Genomic DNA, 21,399 nt, shown 5'->3' on the forward strand with positions numbered 1-21,399 from the left:
CACACACACACTCTCCATACACACACACACCCTCCATACACACACACACACTCTCCATACACACACACACACTCTCCATACACACACACACACTCTCCATACACACACACACACTCTCCATACACACACACACACTCTCCATACACACACACACACTCTCCATACACACACACACACTCTCCACACACACACACACGCTCTCCATACACACACACACGCTCTCACCTCTCTGCCCCTTCCTCTGCTTCCTTTCATGATATGAACAAGCTCCTCCACCACTCTGCTTCCACTATGACATCCTGCCTCATCTCAAAACCAAACCAACAGTCACATAAACTTGGACTGAAACATCTGAAAACATGGACCATGCCAGGCCACCAAGGGCTTCTCTTAGCTTGTGACAATTTCTCAGACTTTTCTTGTTATGGTGGCCTGAAAACTTTGTGGAGTGCTGATCATGTATTTCATAGGGCGTCCCTCAACTAGGATCGCTTGATGTTTTACTAAGTAGACTACAGCTATACATCTGGGAGGAAGACTCCAGAGGTAACCAATTCTCTTCAGCCTCCATCACTTTCTTGAGGACCTGCCTGCCAAGTTCTCTACTGCACATATTCTCACCTGCCTGTGCTCTGTGGAAGGAAGTCTCTAGACACTTAAGAAGCAGACAAGTTGGGTATGGTGAAACATGCCTGTATTCCAGTACTTGAGAGATGGATGAAAGAATTAGGAGTTCAAGACCAGCCTTAGCTACACAGGCTGAGGTCATCCTAAGCAACATCAAACCTTATTTTAAAAAAATGTGTGCCTGCAGAGGCCAGAGGGTGTGGATTTCCTGGAACAGGAGTTAGATGTGGGTGTTGAAACAGAACTCAGGTACTCTTTAAGAACAATAGGCACCCTTAACCACTGACCCTTCCTCCAGAGTCCTACCTCCACCGTGTCATTTCAACATATACTTCAAATTTTAAAAATCTTTATCTTATCTCCACAACCAGGGTGAGATCTCAAGGATTACACCTTGTGTAATGTTGGCATTCAGGCATGCCTGGCCCACCCCTTGGAGACCTGGCATGCCCAGTTACCGTAGCCTGCTGTGTGATCTCTGTGCACGCGCACTGCACTCCTCCCTTTAAAAGGCAGAACCTCGCCCACTTCCTCTCTCTTTCCCTCCCCCGACAAGGCCTCTTGCTTTCCCTTTCTCTCTCTCCTCTCCCTGTGAGCACTGTCTGCATGGCTTGTCTCTCTCTCACCGGTCATAGGGCTGCCACCTGCCATTTTTAAAATTATAACACCTTGAGCTGTCTCCATAGCATTCTGGTTTATGTCATGTGGTGGTTTGCCAGAAAATGGCCCACACAGGGAGTGGCATTATTAGGAGATGAGGCTTTGGATAAAGTGTGTCACTGTGGGAGCAGGCATTGAGGTCTCTTTTTCTCAAGCTTCCCTTAGTGTGATAGTCAGTTGCTCCTGTTACCTGCAAGATGTAGCACTCTTGCCCAGTGGTGGCATCTTTAATCCTGGCACTCAGGAGGCAGAGGCAGGCAGATCTCTGCGAGTTTGAGGCCAGCCTGGTCTAAAAAGAGCTAGTTCCAGGACAGGCTCCAAAGCTACAGAAAAACCCAGTCTCAAAAAACCAAAAAAGAAACAAAAAAAAAAAAGATGTAGCACTCTCAGGTCCAACACATCTGCCTGCACGCTGCCAAGTTCCCTTTCATGATCATAATGAGCTAAACCTCTGAAACTGTAAATGAACCACCCTCTATTAAATGTTTTCTTTCTAAGAGTTGTCATGGTCATGGTGTCTCCTCACAGCAATAGAAACTGTAAAAGACAGCACAAAGGCAAGAGCAGGAGGAGGAGGACAAGGCTGCAGCTCTCTGGTGTGGATGGGTGGTGGTTGCTGTGTATGTCCCAGAGCCCAGGCCTTCAACTTTTGTCCCGCTTGGCTGGGTGATGACATGAGCAACAAAGGTAGGTGCCCTGGGGACAGGGTCTGAATGAATTGATCATCCTCTAGATCTGCTGCTGCACATACACAGTGCTGAAGCTCCTCCTGCCACAGTTAGAAAGATGGAGATGAGACTGGTCCCAAGGGGACAGATCTGAGAGATGAATTCCTGAGAACCTGGCCAGGTAGTGAGTATATAAGGCCTTTCTGCCTCTGCCTAGGAGTTACGCAAAGTCTTCTTTTTTTTTTTTTCAAAATATTCATTTATTTATTAAGTACACAATATTCTGTCTGTGTGTATGTATACCTGCAGGCCAGAAGAGGGCACCAGACTCCATTACAGATGGTTGTGAGCCACCATGTGGTTGCTGGGAATTGAACTCAGGACCTTTGGAAGAACAGGCAATGCTCTTAACCTCTGAGCCATCTCTCCAGCCCAAGTCTTCTTTTTTTTGTTTTGTTTTTTGTTTCTTCGAGACAGGGTTTCTCTGTAGCTTTGGAGAAAGTAGTCTTTTTTTTTTGTTTTGTTTTATTTTTTGTTTCTTCGAGACAGGGTTTCTCTGTAGCTTTGGAGAAAGTCGTCTTTCTTTTTCACTCATTCTGCTTTGAGTTGGGTTTCTGTTTTGGGTTTGTTGTTGTTGTTGTTGTTTGTTTTTTTTGGTTTTTCGAGACAAGTTTCCCAGTAGCTAATGAAGCCTGGAACTCACTCCAAGACCAGGCTGGCCTCAGTGGGTTTTCTGTTCTTTATAACTGAAATGGTTCTTACACTCTATTGTGGGCTTCTGTTTTTATCATCCGTAGCCACACCTTGTGTGTAACTTGAGTCACCTTGTGTGGTAACTCATCACTGAGTTATATAATATTGGGCCACAGCACTAAGCCCCAAGTCTCTTGATCACTCAGGGACAGAGGTTGTAAGAGAAAAACTAAATAATTATCTGACTGTTTAGACCTTAAAGTGCTCTGCACAGATGTTCATTGCCACCACCCAAGGCCAGTGAAAGGTACTAAGGGAAGTCCACAAATACATTGATCATGTACAAACAGGCCCACTGAATTCAAGAAACAACCATAAACTAATCCCACTGTAAACTAATGGCCAACCTGGGATATAGAACACAAAATGCTTTCTTTACTTAAAAAACAAAACAACAACAACAAAAAAAAACCTTTTCTTTTTTTTTTTTTTTGAGACAGGGTTTCTCTGTGTTGCCCTGGTATCCTGGCTCTCTCGCTCTGTAGACATACTGGCCTCGAATTCACAGAGATCCTCCTGCCTCTGCTCCTGGGTACTGGGATTAAAGGAGTGCACCACCACCTGAATTCAAATATATATGCATGTGTGTGCCTGCAGGAGTTTACATGCACCACATGTGAAGGTTCCCTCAGAGACCAGTGAGCATCCAATCTCCCGGAACTAGAGCTACAGATGAGTGTAAACCACCTGATGTGTGTCTAGGAACCAAACCTGCTAAGAAATCCCCAGAACTAGATGGTCTCATACCATGTGTCCTCTGACCACCACAGGCACAGTACTGGTGAGCACAGAAAATTTCTCATGGACGAAATGTATAGCTGTAACACACCTCTCTTAACAGGGTGTCCTAGTTCAATAACAGGAGAGTCAAACTCCTAACTAGTTAGCTGGCATTAACCAGAAAGAAAATAGAAAGAGGTAGAGAAGAAGAGCTCTGTTCCAAGCTTTTCTTTTCCTCAAAAGCCCAGCAAGCCCAACACCAACCTATGCACAACACAGGAAAGGCAGGCACATAAGGACTGTCATGTCCTTACACGGTAGGTAAGATGTCCAGATGAGCTGGTCAAGCTTATGAGCTTTGCATAGTGAGTGTAGAACTCACACAGAGTGGGATCCAAGTGCGAGCTCTTCAACTAGAGAGACTATCTTTTTTCTCATTCAAAACTCATCAAGTGGGGCTGGAGAGACGGCTCAGTGGTTAAGAGCACTGACTGCTCTTCCAGAGGACTGGGATTCAATTCCCAGCACCCACATGGCAGCTCACAACTGTCTGTAACTCCTGTTCCAGGGGATCTGACAACCTCACACCAATGCACATAAAATAAAAGTTAAATTTAAAAAATTACATTAAAAAAACCTCATCAAGTGACAACAGTACAGTCCAACAGGCTAGGACTGGGAGAACAAAGAGTTCTAACCCCACGTTAACTCTTGGAAATCAAGTAACTGAGGCACTTAATTACTTTCTGGGTCCCAACCTTCCTATTTAAAAAATAAGTAGAACCTGTACTTTTTAAACCACCTGATTGGATTATGAAGATAAAAAATACCTAACTGATCAGAAAATGAGTCAGACTTTGCAATAACCAGGCAGTGTTGGGGTTCTGATGCTAGAATATTCTGGAGATGCTCCGCTGTTCTGCTGACTACCTAGGATCAGGAGACGGCATGTTATCTGGTCCCTGTACACGCTCTGTGAGTAAGCCAGGTATGACCGAGGTCAGCTGGCCACTGATAGGACAGCTGAAAATCCCAGTTCTTCTAGGACACTCACACTTGGCATCACTAAATGTGTTCCTTCAATAAAGGTTACTCATTACATGCACAACTAAATACTTCTGGTGCCTTCGTAAAGCAGGCGAGTACATGAATTCACTAATCTGAAGCTGACCGCTCTTACTGTCATTTGCAGAGTCTGGCTCCACCAATCAGCTCTCTGCTAGGGCTCTCCTCAGTGACAAGCTGAGCACCTACCCACTCTGGCTGCTCACTGGGCTCTCCTTGTTTGTGGTCAGAGTCCACAGGCGGGGGTGAGTAATCCTTCACAGGAGTAGAGAATTCCACCGGTCCCGTTCCAGGCAAGGGGAGCTTCAGCAGAGGGTAGCTGGGGAGAAGGGAAAGGAGGGAAGAATGAGGACATCTGAGAGGCAGAGTCTGCTGTGAGGTGGTGGCGACACAGGAACCATTGCAGTTCCAACTGCAGTCCCTTTCCTAGAAGCATATAAGAACATCATTTACTGAAATTCAGAAGTCACCTAGATCAGAATTTTTCAAATTTATTTTAGCCACAAAGCCTACAAGGAAACCCAACTAATATAACAGGCTGGCTAAATGTTTTCTGATATTTTAGACAAGATGTTAAAAACAAATTAAAACCTTGTCAATCAGATAAAGGATAATTAAAAAAAACTAGGGGGGGAGAATACAAATCCAGGGGAATTCTGATTCAGATAACTGAGCAACTGCTCTGTTTTATTTATTTATTAAAGATTTATGCTCTGTTTTATTAAAGGGATAGATCACAAAAATTATGAAGGATATAGATTATACCAGTCCATGTTAAATAAATGTGTATAATGTTTCAAGTCTCATTTAAAATTTTTATCTATCTATCTTTCTTTTTTTTAATATTTATTTATTATGTATACAATATTCTGTCTGTGTGTATGCCTGAAGGCCAGAAGAGGGCGCCAGACCTCTTTACAGATGGTTGTGAGCCACCATGTGGTTGCTGGGAATTGAACTCAGGACCTTTGGAAGAGCAGGCAATGCTCTTAACCACTGAGCCATCTCTCCAGCTTCCTCAATCTATCTATCTATCTATCTATCTATCTATCTATCTATCTATCTATCTATCTATCTACCTACCTACCTACCTACCTACCTACCTACCTACCTACCTAGCTGGAATTAAAAGCTTCCAGCACTACACCCAGCCTAAAATCTTTTTAATATTCAGAAGTAATTTGTATAACAGGGCTGAGGCAAGAGGGTGGCAATTCTGAGGCCTTCCTATGCTAAGATAGTGAGATGCTCTCCTGAAAATAAGCGAACAAAAAAGAAGCAACTTACATAGAGTATAATGCACACACTTCATGTATAGAGCACTGAGTTCTCATTTATGCATCTGTGTTACTAATCACTACCTAGATCAAGACACAGAACATTTCCAGAACCTCAGAAGAGAGCCCTGAGTCAACAAACACCCCATGACTTCCAGAAACAGTAACTACAGTCTCTCCCACTAGAAACTCAAGTTACTGTTTGTTTTGGTGCTAGGATGTAAGTCAGTGGTAGAGTGTTTACCTAGCATGTATAAGGCCTTATGTCAACCCCTAGCACTACCAGAAAAAGACAGCCTGACATCATAGGTAAAGGTATGTACTTACTATTCCATTGAACAGATTACAGGACACGAGCCTACTTCACTGTCAAGGTACACTTGGCTGTTTCTAGTTGAAACTACTGAGAATAAGGCCATGGAGGCCAGAGAGCTGACTCAAGAGTAAGAGTTCAGCTCTTCCAGAGGAACTGAGTTCAGTCCCCAGCACTCTTTTGGGTGGCTCACATTCATCTGTAACTTCAACTCCAGGGGACTTTCTGACTTAGACCGGCACCCAAACAAGTGGCATACACTCATGCAGACATATACATAAAAATGAAAATTTTATAAATAAAAAATCTAGAGGTAACCTTGCTAACCACAGCTTTAGAAAAAAAACAAAACAAGGTCATTACAATCACTGATATTTGTTTTGAAATAAAATCTTCCTAGTAGCCCACACTGGCCTTGAACTCACTTAGCACTCTAGATGGTGGGATTTATAGGTGTACTACCAGGCCTGGCTGGCTGGATTTTTCTGTTGGGTGTGTTGTGTATGTGTGTATGGTGTTGATGTTGAGGGTTCTTGAATTTTGGTTTACACATATTTATTTTGCAATCTGCTTTTAATTTTAGGCCATAAAAGCAGAACCTTCTGCTACACAGCACAACCTTCTGGCAAAGACTAAAGAGGAGGAAAGCATCTGAGAAAATGAGGGTCTGCTTTCCTCTATAGCTGTCATCCTGCAATAAGACATGTCTAACCTAGAGGAATGCAGCAGGCTAGAGGGAAGTTTCCTTGGCAGAGATCTGTGTGTAGTTCACTTCTGCCTCCTTTCTAGATGTGGCTTCCTAACCACCCAGTCCTGGCAGTTCTGTCACCAATAATAGGCAGCCAGCTGCCTGGGAAATTTTCTCAGTAGTCATTCTTTTTTTTGTTTGTTTGTTTGTTTGGTTGGTTGGTTGGTTTTATTTTTCGAGACAGAGTTTCTCTGTAGCTTTGGAGCCTGTCCTGGAACTAGCTCTCCTAGACCAGTCTGGCCTTGAACTCAGAGATCCCTTTGCCTCTGCCTCCCGAGTGCTGGGATTAAAAGCGTGCACCACCAACGTCTGGCTTCAGTAGTCATTCTTTCAGCAAATATTTGAGCATTAACACAGAGCCAGACATTGTGCAAGGCCCAGAGGTGCACAAGACAGACAAGAGCTCTGCTCTCAAGATTTACATTCCAGTGGGGAGCAAAAACAGGCCAGATAAGCTGTAAAGTGTATTAAACAAGGGAGAGAGACTTACCTGGGAAATAGGTGTTATGGTTTTTGTCCCTTTAAGAGACAAGCCACACCCATTCCCCTCCCCATCCGCTGAGGCAGGCTGATCTACAGCTTCCGGCCTGAGCTCGCTCTCTTTTCCATCTTCCTCTCGGAGAGGCAGCTTCGCTTCTGCCTCTCTCCCCACTTCTCTGCTTCCCCCCTTCTCTGTCTCTTTCTCCTCCCTCCCTCCCTCCCTCCCTCCCTCCCTCCCTCCCTCCCTCCCTCCCTCCATCCCTCTCTGTCCCCCCTCACCCTTCCTCCTCTATAACCCCCTGAATGAACATTCAACCTCACCCTGCATATCTTGTCTATCCATGTTTCTGTCTTCTGCCCACCCGCCCGCCATGTGTCTCCCTGCCTGGAACCCGCCATTGCTTGGGGACCAGCAGCCATCTATGACCGGGGACCACTGCCTGCTGCCACATGGCCCACCACCACTGCTCTGGGACCAGCAGCTGTCTCTGCCTGGGACTGGCTGCTCCCAGGGCCTGCTGTCTGCCGCCACATGGTCTGCCGCCACATGGTCCGCCGCCACCGCTCAGGCCACCACTCTGGGACTGGCAGCCATTTCTGCCTGGGACTGGCTGCTCCCAGACCCTGCTGCCAGCCACCACATGGCCCGCTGCCACCATTTGGGACCTACAGCATTTCTGCTGCCTACTGCCACCGGGGATCTTGCATTTTTTTAAAAGAACAACAATAGGGAAGACCCCAAACCACACCAGAGGATTTATATGCAGCAATTCAGGGCTGAGAATTAGGGCCAGGTCACTCCAAGCTATAGATTACCCAGACAACTTCCTGTTAATTAAACTTCTATACTCTTCATTTATGCCAGTCTGTCATCTAACCACCACAGTCCTTGGGGCTAGGCCACCCAGTCACCAATCTAATGGTCATGCCAGACCCAGGGGTCATCCTGTCCATCTATCTGTTGGTTTCCCTTGGTGCCAGGACTCTTAGGCACCCCAGCAGTCAGGATGCTTCAATGCTGTGTCCCTCCAGCCTGAATGTTACTGTTATCCCATCATAGTAAACACATGCTCTGTCGCTGCCTGTAAGTCCCCAGAAACGGGTTTTCTAAATACTGCTTTCTCTCAGTTATAGGTATTTTCCTACCATTATAAGGTCACTGGGGTCAGGGAGCCCGAGGGAAGGACCTCTTACAGTATATTGTTTTTCTATGATTCTTATTTTCATCATCTCAAGGTTTTTTCTAACTCCTCATTTCTTTGACTCATTGGTTTTAGTTTCTGTAAATTTGTGAATTCTCCTGTTTTCTTTCTGTTACTGATCTTATTTTGGTTTTATTCTACTGTGACCAAAAAAGAGACATTTTGGAAGTTTTAAAATTAACAGCACCTCGTCTGTCCTGTGGTATGCGCATTCAGTGGTAAGCGTACTCTATGGCAGCTGGGTGAAGTGATCTGTCTGTTATCTTCTAGCTGTTTACAGCAGTGTTGAGCCTCCTTTCCTTAATGACCTTGTTGTTGCTTTTTGTGTTTTGGAAGGTTTTTGTTTATTTTGAGTTAAGTCTAGACTGGCCTTGAATTTACTAGATAGCTGAGGCTGACTTAATTCTTGAGCCTCCTAACTTTATCCTGTAAGTGCTGGGATTATAGGCAGGTACTACCAAGTTTGGCTTAGGTCTGGATGTCATTTCCATTATTCAAGTTAGAAGACTGAGTCACCTCTCCAGCCATTTGTTTTTGTTTATGAGACAAAGTCTCACTGCACTGCCCTGGGGTGGCCTGAAACTTGTTTTGCAGAACAGGCTGACCTTGAACTCACAGAGAACTACCTACCTCTACCTCCCAAGTGCTGGGAAATATAAGTCATCTCCCAAACCCAGCGCGGCCCCCTCCCCCCTTCACCCCTTCCCTCCCGCACTCATCTTCACGTCCCAGGAGTGAACAATACAAGATTAGGAGAATAGGACAGTAAAAGACTAAAGGGTGGGCTGGAGAGGTGGCTCAGAGGTTAAGAGCACTGGCTGCTCTTCCAGAGGTCCTGAGTTCAATTCCCAGCAACCACATAGTGGCTCACAACCATCTGTACTGACATCTGGCACCCTCCTCTGGCATGCAGGCATACATCGAGGCAGAATGTTGTATACATAATAAATAAATAAATCTTTTTAAAAAAAGACTAAAGGGTTTAAATCTGCATCCTGAAATTTTAAGAAATAGCAGATATAAAGATTAGAGAATGGTCATGGCTGCCATTCCCTTCTCTTTTACCTTCTACTTGAGTAAATCTTGGGTGAGGAAGCAGTCTTTGATTTCTACAAGCTTTGGGAGTTTTTACAGAGTCTGTATGTGAGACCAGAAGAGGCTCTGGTTTTGAATGTTCAACCAGCCAGTGTCATGGAGCAGGTGCAGAGCTGGCCTCTGGGCGTCTCCAGAGTGGAAGCTTTAGAGCAGAAGGTCGGAAGTTCTTTGAAACTTCCATTTCAGCCAGTCTGGGCCACCTAACTTTAAGCCCAGACAGGCTTAAACTACTCTGATGTTTTTATTTGTAAGAAGAACATATAGATGTGTCTAAGCAGACAGAGGCAACTGTGTGATCCCAAAGACAATCACAGGACAACCTGAACTGCAGGGAGAAAAGCGGAAACGGGTTGGGAAACACAGCCTCAGCTGAAGGTGCCAGTCACTCACAAAAAGAAAAGCAAGAGGGGCTGGGCAGTAGTGATGCACGCTTTTAATCTCAGCATTCAAGAGGCAGAAGCGGGAGGATCTCTGTAAGTTCGAGTCCAGCCAAGACTACACAGAGAAACTGTCTCAAAATTAAAAAAAAAAAAAAGCAAGAGGGAAGAGGGAAAGGAACCAAGTCTGTTCTCAAACAACTGCATGACCATCATCCTCAGGAGGCTTAGTATGACCTCACTGTGATACTAACTTCCTCTCTGCGCCGAAGTCTACCCTTTTCCTTCACCTCAAAGTGTGTCCCCACATACATACCTTACCAGGGAAGGTCTACAGCAAAGTCTCCTTCCTTGCTGGGTCACCCCCTTGGGTCCCAGTAGCCTTAACCTCTAGGAAATATAAACACACCCTTTGCTACAATGCCTATTTGCTATAGGTTTCATCAGATTTTCCCAGAGGAGGGAAGAAATAGTTACTGCACTTAGGAATCAGGCAGGAGAGAGTTTACCGAAACCCACATACAAGGCTTGGTGTTCAAACTACTGGAAGGAGTAACCTCAGGTCTCAGTCACTTACCCCAGAGCCTCAGCGCCAGCTTAGAGAACACCAGAGCCCTGGTGCTGTCTGAGGGGAGTCTAACTCCTAAACACACAGACTCCCAAACCCTGATTCTTCAGCCTGATGGAGAAAGGCACATCCCTAAGCAGTCCTCAGTCACAAAGCCCTCTAGTCCGGCTCTGCTCCTCTTGAGGGACTTGGGATGAACTGGTGATGCACAACTATACTGCTATAGCTCAGGCAGCTGCGGGATCTGTAGGGGTATTAAATGCAGAGGTCCTTTGGGTCTAGACTTAACAAATCTTATCTACGGAATAAAAACCAGCAATGAAATGGAACCTGGACATCCAACACAATTACTAAAAGCTGGCTCTACCTATGCTTTGTTTCTCTGGGCAACTCAAGGCTCTGACAGAAAGGGGACTGTTTCAACTGAAAAACTCCACAGACTAGAAAATGAGATTGAGGTTTGGATGCCTAGGTCCAAGATCTCAATGAGCCCCTGTCTGAGGAGAAGGAAAATAAGGAAGGGCATCTGCACACCATGGCTCAGACAAAGCAGCCTGTCTCCAAATCCCTACGTGGGAAAGCACCCCGGAAACAATGGCCACAGAAGCCATCCCCAAGAGTACAACCTGAAGTATGAGGGTGAAGAAACCACACTCCGACAGGCCTGACAGCGTGTCACGCTGTAAATCAGCTTCTGAGTCTCAAGCTCCCCTTCTGGTATCAAGTGTGAGAAACTGCTCAGGCCTTCAGAACAGGTCTATGCTTCCAGAGCCATCTGGTTAGCCTTTTAATGGTAGCAGCCTGTGTGTTATCCATGCCAAATGCACTAACTAATATGCTAAACGACATTCAGTGAAGGCTGCTGAGATGGCTCAGTGGGTAAAGGCACCTGCTGACAAGATGGACTTGAACGCCATCTATCAGACCCACACAATGGACAGAAAGCTTTCTTCTGACTTCCACATAAGCACACAAAATGAATAAATAAAATGCAGGGGCCGGGCAATGGTGGCGCACGCCTTTAATCCCAGCACTCGGGAGGCAGAGGCACGTAGATCTCAGTGAGTTCGAGGCCAGCCTGGTCTACAAGAGCTAGTTCCAGGACAGGCTCCAAAGCCACAGAGAAACTCTGTCTCAAAAAAACCAAAAAAGAAAAAAAAATGCAGGGAACATTTTTTTTTCTTTTTCCCCCCCTCCCCGCAGGGAACAATTTTTTTTTTAAATATTTATTTTATTTATTTGTTATGTATACAATATTCTGTCTGTGTATATGTCTGCAGGCCAGAAGAGGGCACCAGACCTCTTTACAGATGGTTGTGAGCCATCATGTGGTTGCTGGGAATTGAACTCAGGACCTTTGGAAGAGCAGGCAATGCTCTTAACCACTGAGCCATCTCTCCAGCCCCCAGGGAACAATTTTTAAAGATGCCCAGTTAGTTTGTCATATAAACAGGGAAGCTGTTCAAGAAACTGCAAGAAGGAGGAGGAGGAGGAGGAGGAGGAGGAGGAGGAGGAGGAGGAAGAGGAAGAAGAGGAGGAAGAGGAGGAAGAGGAGGAATAGGAGGAAGAGGAGGAAGAGGAGGAAGAGGAGGAGGAGGAGGAGGAGGAGGAGGAGGAGGAGGAACCTACTATGATGGGAAGTAGTTCATCCTCAAAAAAAAATTTGGGGCCGGGCGATGGTGGCGCACGCCTTTAATCCCAGCACTCGGGAGGCAGAGGTAGGCGGATCTCTGTGAGTTCGAGACCAGCCTGGTCTACAGAGCTAGTTCTAGGACAGGCTCCAAAGCCACAGAGAAACCCTGTCTCGAAAAACCAAAAAAAAAAAAAAAAAAAAAAAAAAAAATTTGGGTAGAGTTGGGGGAACTGGGGGAATGGGGAGACTGGAGAGATGGTTCAGCAGTTGAGAGCACTGGCTACTCTTCCAAAGGACCCAGGTTCAATTCCCAGTATCCACATGGCAGCTCACAACTGTATGTATCTCCAGTTCCAGGGAATCTGGAACCCTCACACCAATGTACATAAAGTAAAATTAATTATTAATTCATCACGTAGAGTGTGTCACTAAGTATTTTATCTTATGCCATACAGTTCGGTAGATTTTAAACATCAATATACACTGAGCTAGAATGAAAAGTCGGATAAGAGAGGCCACAGGAGCAGGCACCACCATTCTCAGGGCCCAGTTTCCTCTTTAGCAGTGGTAGGAACCAGAATCACTATACTCCTACGCACCTTGTGGGATGAAAGTGCAACTGGACCATTTCCTAAGTACTGTGAAACCAAGTGAGAAGTTTAACTATATTTCTGAATCACCAATATGGCACTAGGCAGGAAACGCTCAATGAAAGATACTCATCTTTCTTATTGTGGATTGGGGGGAGTCTGGGATCATTTACAGCAGATCTGAACAGGAGGTTCAGCCTTGAGCCAGACTAGTTCTAGCACAGCATTGTACACAGTGAATCCAGAAAACTTTTTTTTTCCTTTTGGAGCTAGCAGTTGAACCTAGAGCTTTGAGCATGCCAAGCAAAGGTCTACCATTAAGCTACACCCCAGCCTGGACAAAAGAATTCTTTCTAGGAAAAACGGTAGTAAGATGGGCTCTTTACATGGCTGACAGTGTAAAGCTGACATCAAGACCCTCATTTTACAAAGTCATAGTCAGTCTTCAGGCTTCTACAAGGCCTGTGAAAAACAGGCAAGAAACACAAGCATCCATGGCTTTAAGCACAGACCCTGACAATACAGCAGGCCCCAAGGGACCAGAAGAAGGCTCCCCACAATCATGAGGAAGTGACAAGTGTGCAGAGAAGTCAGCCTGTAGATAGTACCCAGTGAGCTCTTCACCTTGCTGTGCGGAAGGCTCCTGCTACCAACTAACACTAAAGGGAAGCTGCTACTGCTAGGAAAGAAAAATAAAAGATTATGTCCTTCAACTACCCTGAAGCTTCTTAGAAATAGAAAATCATTTGTATACATAATAAATAAATAAATATTTAAAAAAAAAAGGGGGGGGGGCTGGAGAGATGGCTCAGTGGTTAAGAGCATTGCCTGCTCTTCCAAAGGTCCTGAGTTCAATTCCCAGCAACCACATGGTGGCTCACAACCATCTGGAATGAGATCTGTTGCCCTCTTCTGTCCTGCAGACATACACACGGACAAAATATTGTATACATAATAAATAAATAAATATTTAAAAAAAAAAAGAAAATCATCACAGGTGTTATGAACAAATCTGGGCTATCACTCTGTCAGACCAACATGGACTAGCTTCTTTTTTTAAAAAAAAAAAATGTTGTCTTATTAGCCATTACAAATTTCCCCCAGAACTCTCGAGTATGCAGCCTCAATGAGTATCCTTATTAATTCCCACTATGTAAGAATATACAGGGTCCAAGAGCTCCATCAGTTAGGTTTAGCGAAGTCTATTGTCACATGACACTGCTCTACCACACAGAGGGCGAATTAGGAACATACCAGCAGGCTAAGATGCAGAGGCCTGTGAAGAGGATGATGGGGATGGGATAGGATGCACAGAGCAGCCCATGGTGGTAGAAGGCCTGAGATATCTTCTCACGCAGCCTTTCAGTCAGGGTCATCCTCAGCTAAGTCACCTTGTTGCCATCCCGGAGAGTGACCATGGATCAGCCCGGAAGATGTTGCATACCAATGACAATGAACATCATCTGCAGGTACCTAACCAAAAGGGAGAAAAGCAAATTCACATTAAGTATTGGGGGCTGGAGAGACCGTTTAGTGGTTAAGAGCACTGACTGCTCTCCTAGAGGACCTGGGTTCAATTTCCAGCATGATATAGCGGTTCACACCTGTCTGCAACTCCAGTTAAGTGGGATACGGCACCCTCATACAGACATATATGCGCATACAATAAAATAAAATAAAACATTAAATACTTGGTCCTGCACATCAGAACTGCCAATGGGAGGTGGCAGTTATGTGGCTAGGGACTAGTTTCAGGATAAGTAGGGTCTGGAGAATGAGTCTCAATATAAGCACATGTACACACAACAACCTTGGTACCTTTGTAAGTGACTATAAGCTGCTATTTTGATACAAGAGCTAGCTCTTCATGGTAAAAAAAAAATCCCTCTAAGCTGCTCATGTATGTTGCAGTAAGAATAGAGGTTGGGGTTTAAAAGAAGATTAGGGGTTAGAAAGTAGATGGTGGTGGCGCAAGCCCTTAATCCCAGCACTCAGGAGGTAGAGACAGGTAGATCTCTGTGAGTTTGAGGCCAGTCTGGTCTAGAAGAGCTAGTTCCAGGACAAGCTCCAAAACTACAGAAAAACTCTGCCTGTCTAGGGTGGAAAAAGGGAGGGGATTAGCATAGCAAGGCCTGGAACACTAAGGAAGGTGAGTAAGTGGGCTTTATAGCTGGGTATGAGAAAACCAAGCTAGTCAGATAAGAGGAAGGATGGGGCTTGTGGCCAGCTCTCCACCCACGCCCTGCAGAAGCAATTGAGAAACATACGTAAGACACCATTATCCTTTCTCTTAGCCTTGCCTCTAACGCAGCAAATCCTAACAGACTGAACTGTAAGGATGGGTTCTAAAGAGAAGTTCCTGCCTGGAAGAGCACTTCAGAGTACCCCATAGACACGGAGCTAACATGAGGCAACAAAGAAAGACTGCAGCTACAAATGGTGGCTGGAGAGAGGTAACACTCTGCTGTGGTCATGCTACAGGCTGGTTGTCTAAATGTGAAAACACAGCCTAGTTTAATTAACAGCACTTGGACACCTGCAAGGCTGCAGGGCCGTAACATCAGCCAAGAGACTAATAGCAATAGCAAGTAGACAGTCAAGGTCAATGACTAACAAACCTGCAGATGGATAGAGGGGGCTTCAACCACTCCTAACTCAGAGAGTGCACATCAACTGTGCATGACAGTTCATCTCCCTGGTTGGGCCAGGGGGACATGCTTAGATCCTGTGAACCCCTCCACTGGCTCCACCCAGGGTAACACAGAGAACTAACCAATCTCAAAGCAGTTACCTTGGTCTTCATCTAGTCTTTGCCATAACCCTATAAAACCTCTAAACTACAAAATTCAGTGGCTTTTTCTCTTGAAAACCCTTCTCTCTTTCAGGAGTTTCTATTACTTTTGCTTAATTTCTCACATTTCCCCAACTTTGTACTTTTCTGTAATAATTGTTAATAAAGCCTATTTCTACTTTGCAAACTCCCTCAACAGTCCACCTCTTTAATTTCACTGGCATGTGACAATGAGCTTGGAGCAACTGTTTCAGGTGGCTTTTTGGTCGTTAGATGTCGGGCATCACAGGTCACTGGGTCATAAATAACAGAGCTGTGGAAGGTCCTGCAGCTCTAAACACTCAGCCATGCTAGCCAGTCTAGCCAGACAAGCCTTTGTTCATATTAGGGGTTTTGTTTTTGCTTTTGCAGATGCTAAGGATCAAACCCAGCAAACAAAGACTCAGCAAATGCTCTACTACTGAGCCGCACACATCCCAGCTCCCCAGAGGCAGCTGCTCTGTCAAACGGGTGCTCTGAACATCCTCTTCTGTGCACAGGCCAGACGGAGAGAATCCTTAGGGAAACCTTGGCAAAGAAATGCACAACCCCCAAACACATTCCTGAACAAACAATGATTACTAATAAAGACTGTTCAGTATGATCTGTCCTCAACAACAAAAACACCAGAAAGCTTCAGACCTTGAATAGCAGTCACCACACACTTACTCAAAGGCAGCAGTGTTAGGTTGCAGCCTCTGCTCTTGGTCCCACAGTTGTTCCTTAGGAGCCGAGGGCAGATGAATCCTGCTGTTACCGCCTGCTGCCAGCTGTCTCCTTTTTAAAGTAACAGCAGCCCATTGGGACTCACTGGCTCCTACAAGGTCCACAGGCCTGGTTATCAGTCAAAGTGCACCGCCTTGAGTCAGGTCATACCAGCTGGGCCTCACTGCCTGGACACTGGCCTCTGAACAGAATGGAGAAAGAACTGGGTATTACTGGTGGCGTTTATTCACCCCACAGAGGTTTGTTCCCAAGATCCCCAGGCTGTTTTGGCCCCAGTCCTTTCTGAAGACTGGCTCGTCAACTTTTTTTTCCAATCTGTGTCATCCCTTAACCTTCCCATAAATCCTTTTTCTTGTCCTAGCTTAGTTTAAGTTAATTTCTGTTATTTGCTGCCAATCTTAAACCAATCAAAGAAAATAGGAAGTTATTATAGAAGCTAGAGGATCTAGGATTCTCTTCTGGGTATGGTTCTCTAGTGGGATTCAAGTTTAAATTCACTTCTGTTCACATTGCTGTGTCCTTGGTCTGTGCTATTGGGAACTTGCTCAGACATGTGCCCTGGCTTGAATAAGCTCACTGACGACAACCCAGGCTGTAAAGAGGGCACCTCAAGTGTCAAGACCAGAAATTAGAAAGGAGTCATATCGTAACAAATTCACAAATCAAAGGAATGGTCACCACTCCTTCTACCTTCCTAGAAGTACTAGACTTAAGGTGCCCAGGCACTTCTCCAGTCTAGGAGCCTCAGAGGGTACAAGGCAGTCTCTGCAGGTCTGTTTACTGGGGAGTGAACAGAGGCAGCTGCTGAATGCTGTTGATACAGGTACAAAAGGGCTCACAACAGCTCCACTAGTCAAGTGCTCACCCTCAGAAGACAGATCAACGAAGCCTCCAACAGTGGGGCTCATACAGAGACCCATTGTCCGGCATCCCTCTACATTCCCTCCTGCCCCCAAGACAGAGCAACACAAAGAAGTACACCTGCCAGAGACACTAGCAAGAGGGTCCCTGGAGACAAACCACCTTAACTGGCTGCCCAAATCTCTTCCCTTAAATGTTTCCCAAGGCCAAATCCTCCAGGAAATTCTATTTCTAATCCTTATCTCCTTCCCTGGTCTCTCTTGTACACAGGACAGGGACCCTCTCTACAGTCCAGCTTTCTTACACTTAGAGTAACATGAGGTGAAAACTAAAGCTAATACTCATTTCCATTCTGTAGCAATACAACGCTCTCAACTTTCACTGACATCACCTACACTAACTGTTCATCTGCAGAGCATCTGGAAAACAAGTCCAATTATAATTATACCTGAACCTACGGGAAGAGGAGACACTGTACATCTCTGCTACACAGTGGAAACTCTAACGCAAAGCTGTTCAAAAGCGAAATTTACCCAACTTGAACCAATAACCTGTTTTTCCTACATTGCCCCAGAGTTACAGGTTGCTTCAGATCAAAATCTACAGCCCTTCTCCCTGTATTTAAAGAGACAGTCTTGTCCTGGAGGCCCAACTAGACTTATTACACAAAAAATATAAGCAAAAAAAAAAAATCTGGGCATGAAGACACAAGCCTTTAATTCCAGCACTCAGGAGGCAGTGGCAGATAGATCTCTTGAGTTCGAGGTCAGCCTGGTCTCCAGAGTGAGTTCCAGGACAGCCAGAGTTACACAGAGAAACCATGTTTTGAAAAAAAAAGAAAACAAAATAAACAAAAAAAAACATAAGCAATTCTGCCCCTGCTTTTTGGGAAGACCATCTACATAAGCAAAAACAAAGGAGCCTGTTATCAGAAGCCCAAATTAGAGTTTCCCATGTAAAGAAAAACACTGCTGGCACAGGAGAACTGCCCAGGAGGCCTAGGAGAGGACGAGCCCAGACCAAGTTGCACCAAGGAGCTCATAGAATAAAAAGCAGCAAGGAAAGGAACAAGTGTATGAGTAGAGGAGAGAGACCGAATAGCAGTATAGTTTAAGTGTACATGACCTTAACTCATCTCAAACGAGACTGCAAATACAGAAGTTTGGGGAAAAAGCATGTGCGCAGTCTAACATATTAAGCAGTTCATTTGCTATCCTCTTCTAGAATGTCTCATTTCTTTTGACCACTTTCTGGAATAAATGCCTAGAATGCTAATGATGTGAGATTGCCCTCTATATGCTAGGAATATGTTTTATTACCATCGGTTATAAAGAAGCTGTTTCAGCCTGTGGCTTAGCAGAGTAAAGCCAGGTAGGAAACTCAAACAGAAATATAGAAAGTAGGCAGAGTCAGAGACACCAGCAGCTGCCAGAGGAGAAAGATGCCGCCGGAACCTTACTGGTAAACCACTAACCTCATGGTAAAATACAAAATAATAGGAATGAGTTAATTTGAGATACAAGAGTTAGTTAATAAGAAGCCTGAGCTAATAGGCGAAGCAATATCTTTTTTAATTTTATTGATTTTTATTGCACTCTACATTTTTCTCGGCTCCCTCTGCTCCCCTCCACTTCAACCCTCTCCCATGGTCTCCATTCTCCCAATTGACTCAGGAGATCTTGTCTTTTTCTACTTCCCATGTAGATTAGATCCATGTATGTCTCTCTTAGGGTCCTCAATGTTGTCTAGATTCTCTGGGATTGTGATTTGTAGGCTGGTTTTCTTTGCTTTATGTTTTTGAGTGACATTTTAATTAATACAGTTTCTGTGTGATTATTTCAGGTCTAAACAGCCAGAAAACAAACAAGCAACCTCTGCCTGCATGCTGGGATGTATAGCATAAGATTTCTGAGAAACTGCTAAACGGGGATTAGGGCTGTAGCTCTGTGGAAGAGCACTTGCCTCCTACACATGATGCTATAGGCTCTATCACCAGTACTGCCAAAAAAGGAAACGTAAACCGGATATGGAGGCATACACCTGTAACTCAAAGCACTTGAGAAGTGGAGGCAGCAGGATCGGGAATCCAAGACTAGCCTTGGCTACATAACAAGATCAAGACCAAGACCGAGACCTCGTCTTAAACCCCTGGCCAAAAAATAAAAGAAATTGGCAAAATATTGCCATATTACAATAACAGATTCACAAATCATTTTAGGTAACACTGACCAATTTTTCATGCATTTAATTCACCACCAGTATGTCTTCTGTCTTCTAGGAGATGTCTCATTTTCTTTTTCTTTTTTTCTGATTTTTTTTCAAGACAGGGTTTCTCTATAGCTTTGGAGCCTGTCCTGGAACTTGCTCTGTAGACCAGACTGGCCTCAAACTCACAGAGATCCACCTGTCTCTGCGTCCCAAGTGCTAGGATTAAAGGCGTGTGCCACCACCACCTGGCTCTTTTTCTATTTGGGGGGGGTGTGTGTGTGGGGGGATAAAGACTTATTTTTATTTTTTTTAAATATTTATTTATTTATTATGTATACAATATTCTGTCTGTGTGCATGTCTGCAGGCCAGAAGAGGGCACCAGACCTCTTTACAGATGGTTGTGAGCCACCATGTGGTTGTCGGGAATTAAACTCAGAACCTTTGGAAGAGCAGGCAATGCTCTTAAACACTGAGCCATCTCTCCAGCCCAAGACTTATTTTTAATGGTGCATATATGTGTGCCTGAGGATATGTGAACATGAGGTCAGAGGCTTTGGATCCCCTGGATCTGGAGTTACCAGCACTTACGAGGTGTCATGTGGGTTCTGGGGACTGAAGCTGGGTCCTCTGCAAGAGCAATGTGTACTATAATCACTGACTGTCTCTCCAGCCTAATGTCTCATTTTCTAATCATTTTATTTTTAAATTGTTGAATTTTTAAAAAAATAAAATAAAATATTAAGGCAGGCACAATGACTTATGCCTGTAATCCCGGAATTTGGAAAGAGGCAAGAAGATTGCTAAAATTTCAAGATTAGCCTCGTCCATACAACAAATTCCAGGCAAATGGGACTATATATTGAGAACCTGCCTGAAAAAAAATCATATACCATAAAAACAAAATCACCCACCATTTAAAGTGCTCACAGAAATGAACTTTGCTGGTCTACCTGCCAACCATCACCACTATCCAACATTCCATCATTTTTTTAAAAAAAATATTTATTTATTTATTATGTATACAGCATTCCTTCCATGTATGCCTGCAGGCCAGAAGAGGGCACCAGACCCCATTACAGATGGTTGTGAGCCACCATATGGTTGCTGGGAATTGAACTCAGGACCTCTGGAAGAGCAGGCAATGCTCTTAACCTCTGAGCCATCTCTCCAGCCCCCCATTCCATCATTCTTAAGAAAAACCGTATGTTGCCACTTCTGTCCTGACATCCACCAATCCACTTCTGGCCTCTGTGAATGGCTTCTTCCATGATATATTTTTGAGGCTGAAGAAATTACCAGTCCAGTTTTACAGTTGAATCACTAAATGTATGTCACACTGCTCATCCATTCATCAGTTGACAAATATTGGGCAGTTCCCGCCCTCCACCCCCAGCTGTGACTAGTACTACTAACAAACATTCTTGTAAGGCTTTTTATTTTTTTATTTTTTTTTTGGTTTTTCAAGACAGCAGAGATCCACCTGCCTCTGCCTCCTGAGTGATAGGATTAAAGATGTGCACCACTGCTGCCCAGTTCTTGTATGCTTCTCAAAAACTGAATTTAATTCTTTTGGGTATATTAATTTTTAAAAGTGGTACTACTTGATTATAATGTGATTTTCTCCTAAAAGTTGTATTGTTTTACATTAAATCTGTGGTCCATCTGAGTTCATTTTGTAAAATTTAAGCCTAGGTTCATTCACTCATTTTTTCTCTCTCTCTCTCCCTACCTCCTTAACCCACTCCCCCACCAAGGATAGCATTTGCTTTACCACCATCTGAAGAAGACTTCCTCTTCTTCCACTGAATTGACTTGGCACCTCTGACTTAAAAAAAAAAAAAGCAATTGGTCTTCATCCAACAACTGATAGAGGCAGATGGAGAATCTACTGCAAAGTACTGGGCCAAGCTACCAGAGACTAGCCCAAGAGAGGGAGGAGCAATAATATGAGCAAAGGGTCAAGACCATGATGGTGACACCCACAGAAACAGCTGAT

General features: G+C 44.5%; 1 protein-coding gene across 5 annotated transcripts in view; it reads right to left on the reverse strand.

Moving 5' to 3' along the window:
• Scap (SREBF chaperone) overlaps positions 1–21,399 on the reverse strand; it is a 73,174-nt gene that overhangs the window by 22,591 nt on the left and 29,184 nt on the right. For 4 of the 5 annotated variants that reach the window (XM_075964438.1, XM_075964436.1, XM_075964440.1 and 1 more), the window contains exons 2-4: positions 16,276–16,513; positions 14,031–14,249; positions 4,683–4,812 (exon numbers count right to left, since the gene is read on the reverse strand). In XM_075964438.1, the coding sequence (XP_075820553.1) occupies positions 4,683–4,812; positions 14,031–14,152 (252 nt within the window). In that variant the 5' untranslated portion in view covers positions 14,153–14,249; positions 16,276–16,513. Of the gene's footprint in view, positions 1–4,682; positions 4,813–14,030; positions 14,250–16,275; positions 16,514–21,399 lie in introns of those variants that run through there. The other variant, XM_075964441.1, reaches the window with a different exon arrangement.

This window comes from Microtus pennsylvanicus, chromosome 3, assembly GCF_037038515.1.
Source record: "Microtus pennsylvanicus isolate mMicPen1 chromosome 3, mMicPen1.hap1, whole genome shotgun sequence".
Classification (NCBI taxonomy): domain Eukaryota; kingdom Metazoa; phylum Chordata; class Mammalia; order Rodentia; family Cricetidae; genus Microtus; species Microtus pennsylvanicus.